The following is a 20925-nucleotide window of genomic DNA, read 5'->3' as shown; positions in this document are numbered from 1 at the left end:
ACCTTTCAGATGGATAAGAGAAGAATTTATGAATAGGCAAGAGATATCCTTGTGAGATATAAAACAGGATAACTTTGATTACATTAAACTAAAAAGGTTTGATACAAATAAAAATAATGCATGCAGGTGAGAAGGAAAGCAGGAAATTGGGGGAAATTTTTTATGGAAAGTTTCTTAGATTAAGGCCCCATATCTGAAATACATGGAGAACTTTGTGAAATTTATGATAATATGAATCATTCCCCAATTGGTAAATGGTCAGAGGATATAAACAGGCAGTTTCTGGAGGAAAAAAATCAAAGCTATATTTAGTCGTATGAAAAAAACGCTTAAATCATAATTGACTGGAGAAATGCAAATTAAAACTACTCTGAGTTACCATCACACACCTACCAGATTGGCTAAAATGACAGAACAGGAAAATAACAAATGTTGGTGGGGATCTGGAAAAATTGGGACCCTAATACACTGTTGATGAATCTATGAACTGATCCAAACATTTTAGAGAGCAATCTGGAATTATTCCCAAAGATCTATGAGAACCTGTATTTTAAAAAATATTTATAGCAGCTCTCTGTGTGGTGGCAAAGACATGAAAATTGAGGGGATGCCCATCAACTGGGGAATGGCTGAACAAGTTGTGGTATAAGATTGTGTAAGGCCAATCAGTAAGTGAAAGATCTTTCTTGCCTATTGAATAGGCCTCAGGTGGGGCCAACAAAGGGAGGCCTGATCAGAGGTCGGCCCACACTCTTGCACTAAGTGTGAGGCCCCAGGCCCACACCTATTTGTTAATTAGGCTGTGAGAGGCTCGAAGCCCTCAGGGCCCTAAGAGGAATTGCTAAGACCAGAACCAATGGTATATGCACTGAATTCTAATCGATAAGATACCAGGTAGGACTGTACAAAAACTGAGCCTAGAACTGAGAGCAGCAGAAGTGGGAGCTGCAGAACTGAGGGTGGCAGGATTCAGAAGCAGACATGGAGAGGACATTGAGGCAGCAGACCTTGAGGGAGAGCCAGCATTGAGAGAGACTGCAGAGTGGAGAGTGCAGAACAAGAGACAGTTTTGGAGATCAAGGAACTGGGAGCTGGTAGAGCTGTAAGATAGAGTGCTGAGCAGAGAGTTAGGATTCATGAGTGACTGTTTACAGGATCAGGGAGGGGGGGCAGTTTGCCGGATGGCTTAGCTCCTTGCTATAATACTTTGTCATAATTTCCTTGTTGCTACATTGAGATGGGCTTACTGGTTTTGGACTATAATTGCTATGGTATGGAATTGGAATTACTGGTCCTGGGATTGGATTTTCTCGTGTCTAAATACATGTTATACTTCCTCTACCTTCTACTTAGAGAATTTCTTATACTTTGTGATTCTGAACCATACAGGCATGTTCATGGTCATCCTTGAGGTCATGAATCTTGCCTTATTGCTATAGATTGTGATGGAATACTACTGTGCTGTAAGAAATAACAAGCAGGTTAATTTTAGAAAAACATGGGAAGACTTGCATGAAATAATTGGGGGTGAAATAAGCAGAACCAAAAAAGGTTGTATACAGTAACAGCCATATTGTTCAGAGTAACTGTAAATGACTAAACTATTCTGAGCAATATGAATATTAAAATAAACTACAAAGGACCTATGAAGGAAGATACTATCCACCCCTAGAGAAAGAACAGATACATGGAAGATTGCATTGTACAGTTTCACATACAATCTGTGTCAAATGTAGAACTTAAGTACTGCTGGGTTGAAAGGGAAGCAAGTAGACATCAGAACTCAAAATGGGAAAGCTCCGGGATGATGTGGCCCCTCAGTCAGTATGGGAGGCCCCTAGGAAGCCCCAAGCTCTGGCCTTGTGCTCCTCCCTGATGTTGGCCTTAGGCTTGTGGAGCTCAGGATGAGCCTCCCCTTGGCCAGGGCCCTTCCCCTTGGTGTGAGGGCTGGGCAACGGGGGGAGGGGGAGGAGCCAAGGGGGAGTGCAAATGGAGGTGGAGAAGGCAAGTCAAGGCCAAAAATTGAAAGGAAATGTAGGGTTTGATACCAAGAAAAAAAATTAAGATAAAGTGAAGGAAGGAATGAAGGAAGATAGGAAGGCAGGAAGGAAGGGAGTGAGGGAGGGATGGAGGAATGAATGAAGGGATTCTTTTTCTTAATTAACAAGTCTTGTAAACATGACCTGTTTGGAAACCTGGTCATTGCCTATGTTTATGTTCCCTCTGCATTGTCTTTGAATCCTACTGCATTCGAATCCTACAGGTGACATCTGCGATCTGTCCACCTTCTTAAGAGGAAACTGCATTGCAATAATAAAATATGAAGCTCCACCTTGACGAAGGCAAGGGAGAGAAAGCCTCTTCTCCCCATCAGCAAGAGGCTTCCTTCCTTCCTTCCTTCCTTCCTTCCTTCCTTCCTTCCTTCCTTCCTTCCTTCCTTCCACAACAAAAGGGATGTTTCCTCACACAATGGGTTATCACACATTTTTTAAAAATATTTTTATAAAATTTTTTACTTTAAAATATAAAACAAGAAAACAGAAAAAACCACTGACATGAACATAGCAGAACATAAGAGGATTTAATATAAAATAATAAATTTCCATTTCAACATAACCTATAAAATAAGTAGTACACATTTTTTCAAAGCTGCCCAGCTTTTCTTTATTTTCTTGTTGGTTTCCTTTTGTTCTCTGCTGTGCACCATATACTTTATTTTTCTCCCTTCTTCTCCCCCCCACCCTAAAGAAGGTTATAATTATGTATGGATATATATCTATATATATCTACAGGCATACACATATATACACATATACACTCATATACATATATGTAAGACCATACTATGCTTATTTCCTCCTATCCTCTGTTTCTCTGAAGGTGGAGAGCAGCTTCCTTCATAAGTCCAAGTTTTTCCATGTTTTTCTAAATCAACTACCTCATCATTTCCTATACCTTAGCAATAATCCAACCTAATCACATCCTATCTAAGAGATTGTCTATGAGAGTTTTCCCCCAATTTTCTGCATTCCTTCTATTCTTGGCTACATAGGTTTTATTTATACAAGAAAATTTTAATTTAAAATAATCAAAATTACCCATTTTACACTTCAACAATGCTCTCACCTTATAATGTAATTTAAGGTCTGAATCTACTTATTTTACATCTTTTTTCCCCCTGGTTTCTTTGGAGTTCCTATTTGTTTTTCCAAACAAATTTTGTAATTATTTCTTCTAAATCAGTAAAAAAAAAAAATTTAAAAAAATAATTTAATTGGGATGGCATTAAATAGATTAGTGAGATGATGTCGAATTCAAATTTTTAATCTGCTATCCATTTTCATTTTATGGGTTAATTTGTCCCATTCATATTCTAATCTATAATTACTTGCTGTGTATTTTCCTTCTTCCTATTTTTCCTCACTATTCTTCTCACCCTCTCTACCCTATACCTCTTCACTCCTCTGCTTTACTTCTACCTGCTAGCTTGCCCTCCTATTCCTATTCCACCTCTCTAAGAGTCTCTCCCTTATCCAACACTATTCTTTTGTATCAATTTTTCCTTTTATGTCTCACTTGTATGAGATAATTACTCCTTTTTATCTCTCCCTATACAGTTTTATTTTTTAGAATCACATTATCATACTCAGCTGAGCCCAAGCCTTTCTTCTTTTTTTTTGGAGGGGGGTAGACAGGGCAATTGGGGTTAAGTGACTTGCCCAAGGTCACACAGCTAGTAATTGTGTCAACTGCCTGAGGCATGATTTGAAGAAACTTGGGTCCTCCTGAATCCAGGGCAGGTGCTCTACTCACTGCGCCACCTAGCTTCCCCCCGCCCAGGCCTTTCTTTCCAACCACTCAATGATGACAGTCCTAAGAGTATTGCTAACATTTTCACATATAAGAAGTAAACAGTTTGACCTTGAGTCTCTTATACTTGGTCTTTAATGTTTACCTTATATTTCTCCTGGATGTTACATGTCGAATTTTCCTTTAAGTTCTGGGGTTATGCCACAAAAACTTGAAAGCCTTTCAGTTCCTCAAATATCCATCTTTTTTCATTCAGGATTACACTTAATTTTGCTTTGGTAAGTCACCCTTGGTCATAATCCCAGCTCTTTTGCTGTATGGAATATGATATTTGAAGACCTATGGTCCTTCAACTTAATAGCTGCTAGGCCTTGTAAAATCTTTATTGTAACACCACAATATTTAAATTGTTTTTTTCTTGTTGCTTCCAATATTTTCTCCTTAACCTGGGAGCTTTGAAACTTGGCTATGATATTTCTGTAAATTTTCCTCCTGGAATTTCTTTCAGGTAGTATGATTGGTAGATTTTTTCTATCTCTGCTTTGCCTTCTTGTTCTAGGATTTCAGGGCAATTTTTCTTGATAATTTCTTCTAATATTAGATCAAGATTCTTTTTATTATCATAATTTTCAGGTAGTCCAAATAGTCTTGTATTATTTCTCCACAATCTGTTCTACAGATCAGTTGTTTTCCTGATAAAATGTTTCACTTTCTCTTCTATTCTTTCACTCTTTTGATTTTGTTTTATGATTTCCTGATGTCTTAGAATGTTATTAGCTTCCCCTTCCCCAAACCTGGTTTTTGAGAAATTATTTTCTTCCTTAAGTTCTTGATTCTCTATTTCAAGTTGGTTGTCTTATTTTCTTGGATTGCTCTTAATTTTTTTCCTAATTTTTCCTCACTCTCTCTTATTGGGTTTTTAAAGTCCTTTTTAAGTTCCTCTCTTTTTGTGCTTGGGGCCATTTGATATTTCTCATTAAAAAAGGAGTGCCTTTTTTAACTCCATTATCTTCCTCTGAATATGAATCCAGATCTTCTCTCTCCCCATAGTAACTATGCTTACTCCCTTGCTTACTCATTTTTATTTATTTTTTGTTTTACTTTGTTTTTAGCAGCTTTTAGTATAATAAAGTTGTAGTCCTCAGGTATAGGGAATAATGCCCCAAGCCTCAGGTCCTTCTTACTGTTATTTTCTGAGGTCGGTCTCAGGGCCCAACCTTGGGCTCTCCTCACCACTCCTAAGTGACAGCTAGGACCCCCAGCCACACTCTCCCCCAAGTGATCTTATTCCCTGTACTCCCTATGGTGGCTGCAAGCTACAGCTGTCCTCTCTGCCCTGGAACTGAAACCAAGGACTCTGTATGGGTGTGTGTGTGTGTGTGTGTGTGTGTGTGTGCGTGTACATGCAAGCTCGCATGCACACAAGTTGGGACTGGGGGGTGGCAAAGGGACATATAAGGCAAAAACAGCTCCACCCAGGCCCTTTTCAGTCTTGCCCTCACATGATTTGCATGGAGTATAATTGCCATCATGAAAATGGAAAGGAGTAGAAAGGTACCTTCTCTTGCAAGTCAGAAAGTAGACTGAACCCACAGAGAGGCAGCCTGAGGCAGAAACACTGATGTTAAAAAGACCAACAATCCAAGCCTGAGGATATCTGCTGGCTCCTTGGTTGGCTGTGGCCTAAATAGCCTATGGAGCTAGGGCTCCAAGAAATAAATTTCTCCCAGCAGGAGGAGATGGCATAGTCACTCCAGTGGGGCAAGAGAGGGCCTGAAGAGGCCTCCTAACACCAAGCAGCTGAGTCCCCCAGCTCAGAAAATATAGCAGCCTTCCTAGAGATATCACCAGAGGATATCAGGGGCATTTCACAAGAGTAAACAACACTGTCAGATGCATCATTTGTCCTTGCCATGTCTGCTCCATCCATGAATGCTCCCCTTGTGTCTTCTCTGCTCATGCATGTGCCTTACCTACATGCCTGTCCATTCATGCTCCTGTATATGCCCTCTTTCCCACAGGTAATCTAGTTACCTATGGGTGAGTGTCCCCTGATTTGTCTGGGGAGACTCTTTGGTTACTCACTTTGCTGTGCTGTTGAATCACATGTCCCTTGCTTTGAACTAGTATTTCCTCTGATTAGCTGACAAAAGGAACACATCAAGAAAGGCTCATGAACTCTGATTTTGAATGAATGTTGACCCACATTCATGATATGCCTCCAACCTGGGGGTAGCAGTCATGGGAGTTCTCAGGTGAAGGAGAGCCCCAGGTGCTGCATGCACATGTAAAGACTAGACTGTAAGGTCCATGAGGGCAGGGACTTCTGTGAGTGCATAGTTCAAGGTGGCATAGACAATAGACAATAAATCTCTATTGAATTGAAGTTTAAAGCGCCAGAATATCATACTGAGGGAAGATCAGAAATGTTGACAAGGAAGTAAGTCCAGAAAGGTTTCAAAGAGATGATTCTCAGGATCCCTTTGCTCTTAAACATTCTATGAGCCTGTGACCCTGGGGGAAAAGGAAAGCCTCATTGCTTGGGGCACAAAAGAGGAGCTAGTCCAGAGACTCAAGAAAGTAACCTCACAGGGTAAAGCCTGCTCTGGCCTCTAGGGATTGACCAGGTTAACAGGAAATAGCCTGGTTGGTAACTTGGAACTCTTCAAGCTGATGTCTCTGATCTCACACAGGCATAACCCGAGGCAAAGCAAGAAGGCAAAGCAGCCATCTGAGGAGGACCTGAAAAGCCCAAGTCATCTCACAGCAGACACGGGGGGTAGCAAGTCACTGCCAGAGGCTGATTCCACCTCTCTTCTCAAGACTAAAGCAGGAGTTTTTTGGTTTTTTGTTCATGAAATTCATTTTCTTCCCATTCAAGAAACCAAAATCTCTCCTTTATGTTTTACATCTAGTTTCCTTCACCTGTTTTCTTTTTTTTTTTATAAGGAGAAAATTCCAAAAGAAGAGGTAAGATATATTTTGATTGACATGAAACTTCTTAATTTTTTCTGGCATTCCAAAAATAATATAATTCTTTATCCTAAACAATCCACAGGAAAAACAAAATTCTCACCACAGGTGAAACCAAGGAGTATTGAGGGCCATTAAATTTATCTTCAACAGGACTTATATAAACAAATTCTAGAAAATTTATTTGAAAAAAAAATCAGTCCATTCAGGAAAATACCATTATAATGTGGATGATAGAGCAGAATGATAGTATCACTAGATGAGTGCATTAGAAAGATGAGGCTGCCCAGCCTGAAGGCTGCTTTGGAGGGAGCAGAGAACAGAGGGAGGAAGACCTGCTTTGGGGCTGCTGCAGTAGCTCAGGCAGGCGCTTGGTGATGAGGGCCAGGAGCCTTGGGAACAGCAGGGAGAATGGGAAGGAACAGAGGTGAGAGATGTTTCAGAGGGGAAAGGGCAGGATTTGTTTCCCAACAAAGCTGGGAGAGAATAGAAGATTAAGCAAATAAAGCACTAGCTGCTGTTCCCATTGCTGTACGCCTTCAGCCAATAATTCCATTAAACCTGGAGCTCCAGCCACATGTCTGTTAGTGAGCATGCTCCTTGTGTGTAGATCTACCCTGGTCTACTTCTCTACCCAAGCCTGCAGACCTGCCCCACCTGCCCAGACCTCAGCAGGAGACCCCTGGAGGTCATTTACCATGTCTAGATGACAGTTTGAGATACAGGAACATTTTAGAAAAAAGCACAAGCCCCTTATCGAGGGCACCTCTAAGAACCAAAGAAATATTCAAATTGGAAAGAACCTTAGACACTACCTCGTCCAACCCCCACTTTATTTTACAAATCAGGAAACTTGGAACCAAAGGCTTAAAGATGATTTGTGCCAGGCCACCTGATCCTTAAGTGGAAGAGCAGAATCCAGGTCCTCTGTCTTAAGGTTTAGTGCTCCTCCCACTCCACCTCCTGCTTCCATTCACCCTAAAACATCTGATCCACAGCACATTCCTCTGATTGGATTTGAATCTGAGCCTGGCCAATTCATACCTCTGTGATCTTGGGCAAAGCACTTCATTTCAGTCTCAGTTTCCTCATTTGGAAAATAGGAGTGCTTGGTTTGGGACGTGTAGTATTTGAAGTGAAAGTGTCACATCCAAGTTATGATGTCTTGGAAAAATCTAAAAGTGGAGTCATGGATATAAGCAACTTTTCCAAAAAAATGTAACAGTGAAGGAGAGGAGGGATGAGGTGGTGGCCACGTGGGCTAGAATCATCAAAGGAAGTTTCTTTTAGAATTACATCTGGAGCTTAGATGGGAGGTCAAGCCTGCATATAAAGCGTTCATAGTCACTAACACAGACATCGTTGAACCTACAGGACTGAATGATATTTTCAAGGGAGAAAGTGGAGAGTGGGCCAAGCACAGACCCTTCAGAAATCCCTTTCTTCAGAGGTCTATAAAGGCTACAGGAGTATTTAAAAAGGCAGGAATCCTAAGAGAACTGATAACTAAAATAGTCATAACAGATAACATTTATATAGGTTATCATTTGTACAATGCCCGGCTCTGTGCCAAGAATTGTTCAATTACTATCTCATTTCATCCCCACACCCACCCTGCAGAGTAAATGCTATTATTATTCATATTTTACAGTTGAAGAAAGAGGCAAACAAAGGGTGACTTGCCCACACAGCGAGTAAGTGTCTGAGGCTGGATTTGAACTCAGATAATCCTGACTCCAAGCCTGGCACACTCTCCACTGTGACACCTGGCCACTTTGGCTATAAAGCCAAAGAAGTGTATCCAATGGTATGCGGTGGGAGGGAGGGAGTTAAAAGCAGTGGAGAATTCAAAGAGGATGAGGACTGAAAAAAAAAGGTCAAATCATCTGAAAACAAGAGTCACTGATGATCCTTGATTTTGGATGGTCTCAGTAGAGATGGGGATGGAAGCCCAGTACCAGGGTTGAGGAGAGGATGGGTTTGTGAGAAGTAGAGGCATTTGCGGGAGACTTTTACAAGAAGGTTAGCAATGAGAAGTTTCAGGATGGCAGCTTGATAAGATTAAGCAAAATTGTTTTTTATTTATTTGGTTTTAAGTTTTAGAATTGGGAAGACCTGGGCATGTCTACACACGGGGGGGAGGAAAGATTGATGGTACACGAAAGAGAAAATTATTACTGTAGTAAAGTCAAGAAGGAGTGGGTGGATAATAGGTTCAAAGGCAAAGGGAGAAAAATTAGACTTTGTTAGAAGTTATGCCCCTTATTCTGAGAGAAGAAAGAAGTAGAAGAAATTGAGTGAGAAGTTTTAAGCTAAGGGACAGTATAGTTGTCTGAAGATTGTGTCTGATATCCTCAATCTTAGTAAAGAGGAGGCAGAATTGCAAAATTTGGACAGAACCTCATTGGCTTTCCTGTACAATCCATACACGCAAAGAATTCCCTTTATAATATGCCAGCAAGTGGCAAAATCATCATTTGTGAGAATGAGGTTCAGAGAGAGGGAAGAATGTGGAATTGATGCTGTGGGAATTAACATATGAAGGGAATGAGGTAGATCAGAGGTACTGTCAAGAATTAGGCATTGTAATTCAGGGTTTCATGATTTTCACCACTGACACTCAGAAGCCAGGAGGAGAAGCAGTGAAATCAGGTGTTGAGGGCTAAGCAAAGATGAATAATTATAGGTGATTAATAGTGAAGCTGAAGGATGTAAGGGAGTGGAGGAATGTAACTAGTGAAACCTTCAAATGGCAGGCATGTAATCAAGGCTGTACATAGTAAAAACAAAACCATGGGGAATGAGTTGGATTGGGAGGATAGAGATCTGTCAAGGGACTATAGACTATGAAAAGGGCAAAGGACAGATTCACTGTGAGGGTCAGAGGAGAGACGGAAAGGGAGGATATGCTGATCATGGTAGGATTTCAAAATTGCAGGTATTTTATTTGTCACAGTTCCAGAGTTGCTGAGGTCTTACATGTGACCCTACAAGTCTAAAGTTGAAAAGAAAGTCAGGTTGTTAGAGAAGTTACCTGTAAATCCCTGAGATTGACAGCAGGGGAGAAGAAGGAGAGAAAGATCCTGACAGAATCGCTGAGAAACTTGAGAGAGTGGCCTGAAAGATACAGATGCCAGCAAAAGGAATGGGGAAAATGTGATCCTCTAATGGTTTTGTGATCCCATAGTTCTAGGACTGCGATCTATGAGTATATATTGCATGCTGTCCATACCTGCTCATCCTGTGCTGCTCGTGTCTATGTCATACTGAAAGCCTGGGTCCACCTGCTATGTTAGAGGCTGTCTTCTTTTTCTCCTAACATCTAAGGGCAGGTACCTTTGGGGTACTCTGACTGTCCACCTCTCATCCCTCACTCTTCCCACATGCCTTGCCTGACTTTTCTTTCTGACAAAAAATTCTTTGATGATGCTGTTCACAGGTATTCCTTTTTTAAAAAAAAACAGTTCCTCATTGGTATTTTAGCCTGCTTACCATGCACTTCTCCATTGAACTCAGGGTGGTGACTATCTTGAGTTTCTTTGAAGCAGTGGTGATTCAGTACTCATGACCATAGAGCAACACTAGTACAATGATTGTATTGAAAAGCTGGGACTTTGCCGTTATAGGAAGCTTGAGGTCATTAGAATTACTTCACAATGTCCTGAATGCAGCTGAAGCCACTCTACTCCTTTTCAACTCAACACAGTTGAAGGACCACTTGCTTTGCAGGACCTAGATTCATGTACTACTGAAAAACACTATAGGATGGCTGTTGAGATTCATATCCTAATTTGGACAATAGACATTCTTTATCCATGTGATCTTTTTCTGTGATAATAAGAATAGCACTGTTTCCAAAGCACTTTATGTCTTGATCCTCACAACAGCCCTGTGAGGTAACTGCTGCCAACATTATTATCTTAATTTTGTAAATGAGGAAACAGAGACCCAGAGAAGCTGAATGACTTTCCCAGTTCTGATGAGGTCACACGTGGCCTTTTGCTTCCAATTCGAGGACCCATTTGGGCTCCAGTTCATGCCATGTTTCTCACTCTCTAATTCCCACTTCCATCAAGAGAGGAAATAACCTCTTATACTGCATTTTTGGGAACCTCTAGGTGTTTGGGGATTCTCTATAATGAACTGAAGTATACCTCCCTGTCACTTGCACCCATGGGCTATTGTTCTACTCTCTGTATGATTTATTTTAGCTGCTGAAGACCCATTCTCTGGAAGCCACTGGATATAGAATATTCTACCCCAATATCACTGGTTTCTTCCACAGCCCCTCAAGAATGACTGACTGCCTCTCTTACCTCTTTCATTCATCCTCTTCTCTTGCATCTTCACTTCTTTCACTCTAAAACTTGTGTTTTACTTACATGAAATTCATGTATCCGGTACACAGATCTCTAAATGTTACTGGTTTTTCCTTCTTTTGTCCAGAGTGTCTTTCTCCCCAATATATTTGCATTCCTAATCTATTGTTCCCTCTTGCATTGCTTTGAAGAGACTTAGCATTGTAGTTTCCAGACTACAGATACAGGTTTCAGAGTCACTTGTAGAGATAAACATAATTGAAATCAAATAAATGAATAAGATTTTCAATGGAGAGAGAGTAGAGAGAAAAGAGAAGTGGGTCAAAGCCAGACCTTTGATGGAAACCTTTCTTCAGAGTTCTGGAAAGGATACAGAAGGAATGGTTAGAAAGGGAGGAGAACCAAGAGAATGTGATAGCTCTGAAGCCAAGGCTTGTAGAAACAACCTGGAAAACTGGAAAAGGGGCTGATCTTGGAGTAAGAGGATCTGGGTTCAGATCTGCTGCTTTCTAGCTATATAGCCTTAGGTAAAATACTTAACTTCTCTGGATACCAATTTCTTCCTCCACAAAATAAAGGAATTGGACTAGCAGATCTCCAACACTCTTCAGGTTCTAAATGTAGGCTGCTAGAAGCATTTCTAAAAAGAAATATCCTGGACCATTCTCCACATATAATATGATCAGGACTATTACTTCCCTTTCTTGGAGAACCTGATAAAGTTCACCCATACCTTATCACCCATTCTTAACTTGAAATCAGAGTGGAAAGCCAAACATGAAAATCAATCTCATTCTTTTATAACCCAGTTTAATCACCTACAGGTTAGGAATGATCTCTGCTTGTTCCCCCAAACTAAATCCGCCCTCAAAGAATGAAGATTTGTCCCCACGGAGGATGCTTCAAAGCAACCCTGAAGGCTCAGAAGTCAATTCCCAAAAAGAAGTTCCCTAAAAGTTTTAAATATTGACACCATCACTGGATTAAGAAGGAAAGACATTTTTATCAAGTGCCTACTTTGTGCCAGCCACTGGGCTAAGGGCTATACAAATTTTATCTTATTGGATTCTCACAAAAACCCTGCCTGGTAAGTGCTGTTATTATTCCATTTTATAGTGAACAAATGGAATTAGAGGTTAAGTGACTTGCCCAGTGTCACACAGTTAGAAAGTTTCTGAACCCCAGTTTGAATTCAGGTCTTCCCCATGTCAGGCCCAGCACTCTAACCATTGTATCACCTAGGTGCCTCAAAATATAAATATATAAAGTATGAGCCTAAAGATTCTCCAGACAACTACTTTGAAGAGATGAACTCCATCTGGTGTGATTGTTAAAAAACCCAGCCCCATTGTAGCTTGACCTTATACATGTAGACAGAGCCAGTTCTAAGTAAAAGTTGCCAAGGAGGCAGAGTTTGTAATTAATTCACTTCCTTGATTTCTCTCTTTGCTTCCCTCTGCTACTTTCTGTTCTGATGATTGTTCTACCCCAGATCACCTTTCCTCAGTCTTGTGCCTCTTCCTCCCCCATCCCCTAGGGTAAGTGTTTGCCACAGTTCCCCCTCTCAAAATGAGTTTTGAGGAGACTGGAGATCTTAAGCCTTGATAGGGGATTTATGAGGGACATGATAGTGTAATAGCAAATGTGTCTGTTGGTTCTTGTTCCACATGCTCTCATAATGTATCACCGGGTATTCATGTCACCTTGGGGCTCCATCTAGAGGGCCCTGGGAGCATGTGAACTGCCTAAGGCAGCTAGGTGGCCTAGTGGGTATAGTGCTGGCCTGGAATCAGATAGACCGCACCTCCGATTGGACCTCAGACACTTACTAGCTCTGTGACTTTAGGATCACAGAGACTGGTCAAGAAAAAAAGCAGTATGAGTGGACTGTCTTTCTTTTTTTCTATTTGTAACCCCAGTACTTAGCACAGTACTTGGTACATAGTAGGCACTTAATGTTTATTTATAATATATGACTGAAAGAATGTCATACCAGCAGAGCCTTTGTATAAACTAGCAGTGAGTCAATCACTGAGCTCAGTGCAGAGAGGTAAGTGAATATCAGTGAATCAATCTAGTCAGAGAGAACTCCAAATTCATGATTGGAGAATTCCAGTCAAGCCAAGGTTCCTCCCTTGGTTAGCTATCCTCATATGAGCATATGTTTGTCCATCTTTGTCCTTCCTAGGCCCTCTCTGTTCTTGGTTAAGTACATCCCAATGATTCTTGTAGTCAGTAGCGCAGTGAAGTGGGGTAAGATAGAGGAAGGGGTCTACTCTCTCCTCCCCCAAACAATGACACCTTCTATTTTCCTTTCAGCTATGAAGAACATTAAGGAAAGGGGAAACCAAACAGGTGTCACTGAATTCATCTTCCTGGGGTTTTCCAACCACCCAGAACTGCAGGGATTGTTCTTTCTGATATTTTTGGTTGTGTACCTGGTAGCTCTTCTGGGGAACCTTCTCATATTAACAGCAATCAGAATCAACCCTGTTCTTCATACTCCTATGTATTATTTCCTCAGCAACTTGTCCTTCCTGGACATCTGCTACACCTCCACCACTGTCCCCATCATGCTGGTGAACTTTTTCCGAGAGAAGAAGACCATCACCTATGCAGGCTGCCTGTCTCAGGTCTTCTTCCTTGTTACTTTTGCAGGTTCTGAGTGTGTCCTGTTGGCTGCTATGGCTTATGACAGATTTATAGCCATTTGTCATCCATTACGCTACCCAGTTCTCATGAGCAATAGGGTCTGTGCCTACTTAGCAGCTGGGTCCTGGATGTGTGGGTTAGTGAATTCTTTGACACACACAGGGCTCACAGCAACTCTCACTTTGTGTGGTCCTAACCAGATCAGCCATTTTCTCTGTGATATCCCCCTACTTCTGAAGCTCTCCTGCTCAGACACTTCAGTCAATGCAGTTGCAGTCTATGTATCCAGTGCCATCTTTGGTATGAGCACCTGCCTCTTCACTGCTGTGTCCTATATGCTCATTATCTCTGCCATCTTGAAAATCCAGTCAGCTCAAGGGCGGAAAAAAGCCTTCTCCACTTGTGCCTCTCACCTCACTGTGGTGCTCATTTACTATGGCACCATCAACTTCAACTATGACCAGCCCAGTTCAGGCTACTCCCTAGATATGGTCATCCTGGCCTCTGTCCTCTTCTGTATTATAACTCCCATGTTAAATCCTATCATCTACAGCCTAAGAAACAAGGAAGTCAAAGGTGCTTTGAGGAAACTATGTGAAGGGTATATTTTATCTGGTGATTCTAGTGTTCAAATCCATTCTTAACCTAGAGTCCATGAAGCTGGTTTGAAAAAACTTATTAACTTTTTAATATAATTGGTTTCCTTTCTAATCCTATGTATTTGATGCATCTAAAAACTTTCTTCTTTACCACCACACAGTCCTTTCTATTCTTTCCATTCTCCATTTTTACCTTCAGTCTTTACCTATGTACTGGTTGCTTCCTTACTACCAACAAACATATGCCATTTTTCTTCACCTGGAAAAAACTCTCTATCACTCCATGTCTTTCCTCCTTTGTGGCTAAACTGCTTGAGAAGGCCATCTAAAATCAGTGCCTACATTTCCTTTCTTTTCACTCTCTTGATTCTCTAGAATCTGCCTTCTGACTTTATCATTCAACTGAAACTGCTCTCTCCAAAGTTATCCACAATTCTCTAATTGCTGAATCTAATGGCCTTTTCTGAGTCCTCATCTGTAGCCTTTGCCACTGTTGATCACCCTCTTCTCCTCAATACTTTCTTCTTTCTAGGTTTTCCTGACACTATCCTCTCCTAGTATTCCTCCTACCTAGGTGATCATTCCTTCTCTGTCTCTTTTTTGGATTATTATTTAGGTCATGCCCACTAACCTTGGTGCCCCACAAGGTTCTGTCCTGGACTCTCTTCCCTTTCCTTTCTATACTATTTCACTTGGTGATTTCATCAGCTTCCATGGATTCAATTATCATCTCTCTGCTGATGATGCTCAAATCTATTTATCTGGCACTAAATCTCTCTGCTGACCTCCAGTGTCATATCTCCAAGCACTTCTTGGACATCTTGAACCTGATGTCCCATAGACATCTTAAACTTAACGTGTCCAAAACTGAACCCCATTTTTCCCCAAATCCTCCTTTCTCCCTAGCTTCTCTTTACTATTGAGGATACTCCTATCCTCCTAGCCACCAGGATCACAATCTTAGTGTCATTCATGACTCCTCACTCTTGTTCCCTATGTCTTATCTATTGCCAAGGCTGAAGATGATCCCATCTATGATATCTTTTGCATTTGTTCCTTCTCTCTTCTTACTCTGCCACTTTACTGATACCAGACCCTTACCATCTTATGTCTGGACTACTCCATAGCCTGCTGATTGGTCTGTCTTTACTCCAGTCCATCCTTCACTCAGATGCCAAAGTGATCTTCCTAAACCACAGGTCTGACCATCTCACCCCTCTACTCAACAAATTCCAGTGCCTCCCTAACATCTCAAGGATCAAATATAAAATGCTGTGTTATTCAAAGCCCTTCATAAACTGCTCCTGTTCACCTTTAGTCTTTTTGTTTTGTTTTATTTATTTTTAATTTTGGAATAATACAAGCATTTGCATAAAGTAATTTTTTTGTATTTCTTTTTTTGGAGGCACGAAGGCAGGGCAATTGGGGTTAAGTGACTTATCCAAGGTCACACAGCTAGTAAGCATGTCAAGTGTCTGAGGCCAGATTTGAACTCAGGTCTTCCTGACTCCAGGGCAGGTGCTCTACTCACTGGGTCACCTAGCTGCCCCCATAAAGTAATTTTTTTAAAAAAGATGATTGCACAGGAAACTACAATTCTATCATGTACAAATTGCTATTTCTTTTAAATAAATATCATGTAAATATTTTTTCCTCACTCCCACCTCCCCCCTGCCAGTGCCCTAGAGATTGCTACCTTTAGTCTTCTTACATCTTACATTCCATCAATTACTCTCTGGTCTACTGGTTTTCTTTTTGTTCCTTGAGAAAGACATCTATGTCCCCACTCCTGGCATTTTCACTGGCCATAGATACCTCTTTCCTGGAATACTTTCCCATCTCATTTCCATTTTCTGCCTTTCTTGCATTCCCATCATGGGCCACCTAAAATCCTACCTTCTGCAGGAAGCCTTTCCCAACCTCTCTTCAGTCTAGCTCCTTCCATTTAAAAAAAATTTCCAATTAATCCTTTTTACAGCTTGTTTGTACAGCTTGTTTGTGCATGGATGTTTCCATGTTGTGTTCCTCATGAGGCCATAAGGTCCTTGAGAACAGGGACTGTCTTTCTTTGTATCCTTGGTAAAACTTTCTTTATATTCTCAACACGTAACAGAGGGCACATGCTAAATGATTAATAAAATGTTTATTGACTGACTGAGGAGGGGGTCTGTAAGCTTTATCAGACTGCTACTGGAATCCATGCCATATAAAATAGTTAAGAACCCCTAGTCCACATCAATTTAACTCTTCTTATATAAGTGATTCCTATAATGGGAATGACAGAGAAGAGTTGAAGGGGTGCAAACCCAGAGTGTAATGCAATAGTACATGACTGTGACCTTCAAGTAGAAGCTTCTTGAGAGCAAGGACTGGGATTTATTTGGGTTTTTGCCTTTCTTTTGTTATTTCCAGCCCTTAGCATCGTGCCTGGTGCATAGTCAGTTATTACCGAAGAAGCAACTTTAATCTTGATGCGTTGGAGGAAAAGGATAATCTTCTTAATAATTAGAATTTTTGAAAAGTGTAACTGTTAAATAATTGTAATTACCCAATAACAAATGTGAAATTAAATTTTTAAAAGTACTGATGTTGAGGGTGAAAGATCCTTACTAACTGGGGCTTTTGATGCCTATCACGCTGTCCTATGATATTTACAATTTGAAGAACTGTATGTCTAAAACATTACACATTTCATACTGTTATAGTTGTACAATATCAAGCTTCTACTGAGCACCACTTCTGTACTTCTCTTTCATCTGGGAAATTAATATAGGTTGTTAATATGCTTGCAAGCTTTTGACTTCTTACATGACACTCTCAGATGATTTTTATCATAGTATAATTACAATAAAATATCTTTTAAAATATGCCATAGAACTGCCTTCCTACCACTTGGCAGGCACTATATCACCTACAGAACGAAGGACTCTCCACCAGCCATAAACTACCTTATGCCACCAAAGATGGGTCAAGATGGGTAACAAGGTCGTAGGTCAAAACAGGAGAAGCCACGAACAGGTCCCAGGTGAAAATTGAAAGGGTTGAAAGGATGGAAGGAAGGAAGGAAAGAAAGAAAGGAAGGAAGGAAAGAAAGAAAGGAAGGAAGGAAGAAAGGAAGAAAGAAAGAAAGAAAGAGAAAGAAAGAAAAAGAAAGAAAGAAAGAAAGAAGCATTTATCAAGCATGTACTATGTGTCACCAATTTTGTTTAGTCCTGGGGACAAATATAAAAGGATACACAGTTCTTGCCCTCAAGGAGCTTACATTCTTGCAAGAGCAGACATTTGTAGGCAGGTGGTAGCCAGGGAAAGAGGGGTGGAAAGGGATTGTGGTGGGAAATGAGTGGGAAATGACTAATGCATGAGGCAGGCAGATGATAAGATGGCCTGAAGTAGATAACTGGATGGCTAGGTTACTGGTGCATACTGATCAGACTAAAACAGGAAGAGAAGAAAAAAAAAAGTTTTATTATGATTTTTTGAGCTAAGGGCCAAGAATGAATTTTTTCTGAATGAGAACCATCCTCAACCATCATCATCATACACTGAATGGTTTCGAAAATTAGCTCTTGCTGCACCCTTGATGCTTCTTAATGAATTCATGGGCAGTTAGGTGGCCCAGTGGATAAAGCACTAGGTCTGTAGTGAGGAACACCTGAGTTCAAATCTGGCCTCAGACACTTACTAGCTGTGTGACCCTGGGCAAGTCACTGAACCTTATTCGCCTCAGTTTCCTCATCTGTAAAATGAGCTAGAAAAGGAAATGGCAGACTACTCCGGTATCTTTGCCAAGACAACCCCAAGTGGGATCACAAAGAATCAGTCACAACTAAAATGACTGAATAACAATGATGAATTCAACATAAAACTACAAGGAAAAACTGCACTTATTTGTGAAATTTATACCATAGCAAAATTAATTTGGTGACAACTCACGTTGTTTGAATCACAAGTAATGTCAAGCTGCTTTATACTCTTCTATTTCTGTCAAAGGTTAAAATAAGTAACATTAAATTTTTAAAGTGTGCGGGCATAATTTTTTTCCCTTGGAGAATCCAGTTGTTATTACTTACTAGCACATTCTTTTAAATATTGCTTGAGGTCAGGGGAGTTCAATAAAAGGGAATGAAATTATCACCACACTTAGCCTTGGCAATTGTAGGCTAATAGCAATAATAATGATGATAATAATTAATATATGTGTTTGTATATGTATATTGTGTATGTACACTTTAAGGTTAGCAAAGTACTTTATATCCATTATCTCACTTAAGCCTTACTCTTTTATTCTCTCTCTCTCTTTTTCTCCTTCCCCACAGTGTATTTGTGTAAATGTGTTATTTTTATAAGTGTGTGTTTATACATGTATAACCTATATTATATATGTTCATTCATATCCCATACATGACACAATGCAATTCAGAAAAAGATAGGTATATTGAGGACATAATAAATGAAAACTTCTTAGGACAAAACACCACAAAAGCATATTATTTAAGGTAAAATGTTAGCTGTGGTGCTGAAGTGGGAAGGCAAGTTTTCGAATAACACATTTCTCTGGTTGAGGAAGGTCAAAGATATGGGGACGCGTAACAAAGAAAGAGAAATCAACAATTTAAGTTGATTCAAGGAGCTTTGAGGAGGTGGTAATCAGGAGTGAGAGGGAAAGCTGGTAGACACAGAAAAGCATTCAATTACTACAAGCAAAATTAATCTCAGGAACAAAATGTTAACTGGGAAGGAGGCAAAAATCAAGACAAAAGAAATAAATAGAAGAAGATGGAAATTCTATAATTATAACCATAAATGTACCTGGATTTTAAAATCCAATGTAAAGAAAGACAAGGGGAGAATAGGTAACAAAACATGGCCCGGCAATTTGCTGCATATAAATAACACATACAAAAAATAAAACTACACAGAGGATGACCATGGGAGACTGGTACAAAATTTCCTATGCATCAGATGAAGTTATTGTTACCATTGAGGGTATTGGCACAAAGTGGTATATAGCATCTAAATTCATACGGGTAAACAAGGTAGAAAACGGACCAAAAAAAGTAATCTAACAGTTGTAGGAGACATTTATATGTCTCCCATAACACAATAAATCTAACAGAAATAGAAATTAGGAAAATATAAAACTGAAATGACCATAGGACAAATTAGATTTGAAAGACTAATGCTGATTATAAACACCTTGTATTTGATAAATGTAAAGATTTAAGCTTTGGGGATAAGAATTTACTATTTGGTAAAATTTGTTGGGAAAACTGGAAGCAGTCTGGCAGAAACTAGGTATAGATCAATATCCTACACCATTTATGAAGATAAGGCCAAAATGGATATATGACCTAGACATAAGGGGATATATCATAAGCAAATGAGGAGAACATGGAACATAATACTTTTCAGATTTATGGATAAGAGAAGAATTTATGAGTAAACAAGAGACAGCTTTGTTAGATATAAAATGGGATAATTTTGATTACATTAAATTAAAAAGTTTTGTACAAATAAAATCAATATATGCAAGATAAGGTATATAACAAGGAAAGCAGAAAACTGGGGGAAATTTTTTTTATGGAAAGTTTCTTAGATAAAGGCCTTAAATCTTAATATCTTAAATATATGGAGAACTTTGTGAAATGTATGAGAATATCAGTCTTTCTCCAATTGGTAAATGGTCAAAGGATATAAACAGGCTGCTTTTGTAGGGGAAAAATCAAAGCTATGTTTGGTCATAAGAAAAAATGCTCTAAATCATAATTGATTCGAGAAATGTAAACTAAAATCACTTTGAGGTACCATCTCACACCTGTCAGATTGACTAATATGATAGAAAGGGAAAATAACAAATATTGGAGGGAATGTGGAAAAACTGGGAGGCTGGTATACACTGTTGATGGACCTGGAACTGATCCAAACATTTCAGAGAGCAATCTGGAATTATGCTCAAAGAGCTATGAGAACCTGTATTTAAAAAAATATATATAGCAGCTCTCTGTGTGGTGGCAAAGAACTGGAAATTGAGGGGATGCCCATCAGTTGTGGAATGGCTGAATGAGTTATGGTATATGATTGTGATGGAATATTACTGTGCTGCAAGAAATGACAAGTAGGTTAATTTTAGGAAAACATGGAAAGACTGGCATGAAATAATTGGGAGTGAAATGAGCAGAACCAAGAGAATGTTGTATACAATAACAGCAATATTCTTCAAAGAGGAATTGTAAATGACTAAGCCCTTCTGAGTAATATGAGTATTAAAATCAACTACAAAAGACCTATGAAGAAAGATCTTAACCACCCCTAGAGAAAGAACTATGGATATATGGAAGTATGTATTGTATGCTTTCACATACAATCTGTGTCAAATATTGATCTTATGTAATGCGGTGTTAAAAGGGATGGAGGGTGACAGCTCAGAATTCAAAATGTAACAAAAATAAATAAAATTTTTTAAAAAAGAAAGACAAATACCATTTTCTGAATGGTAGCACTAAAGAAAATACAAATTCTCAGCATTTCTTAGCACCTTTACAAAAGTAGACAATGGGCACAAAAACTTATTA

General features: G+C 39.7%; 1 protein-coding gene across 1 annotated transcript; it reads left to right on the top strand.

Moving 5' to 3' along the window:
• Positions 1–13423: 13423 nt before the first annotated feature.
• Positions 13424–14398, top strand: LOC118856066 (olfactory receptor 5V1-like). The gene has a single exon (XM_036766123.1). The coding sequence runs from the start codon at positions 13424–13426 to the stop codon at positions 14396–14398; it is 975 nt and encodes a 324-aa protein (XP_036622018.1).
• Positions 14399–20925: the final 6527 nt, after the last annotated feature.

Source organism: Trichosurus vulpecula, chromosome 7 (assembly GCF_011100635.1).
Source record: "Trichosurus vulpecula isolate mTriVul1 chromosome 7, mTriVul1.pri, whole genome shotgun sequence".
In the NCBI taxonomy this organism is placed as follows: Eukaryota; Metazoa; Chordata; class Mammalia; order Diprotodontia; family Phalangeridae; genus Trichosurus; species Trichosurus vulpecula.
The sequence above is the reverse complement of the archived record's forward strand: the minus strand, read 5'-3'. Positions and strand labels throughout refer to the sequence as shown.

Bases quoted from the DNA above. Each gene is read 5' to 3' on its own strand.
- LOC118856066 (XM_036766123.1), top strand. From the start codon at position 13,424: ATGAAGAACATTAAGGAAAGGGGAAACCAAACAGGTGTCACTGAATTC.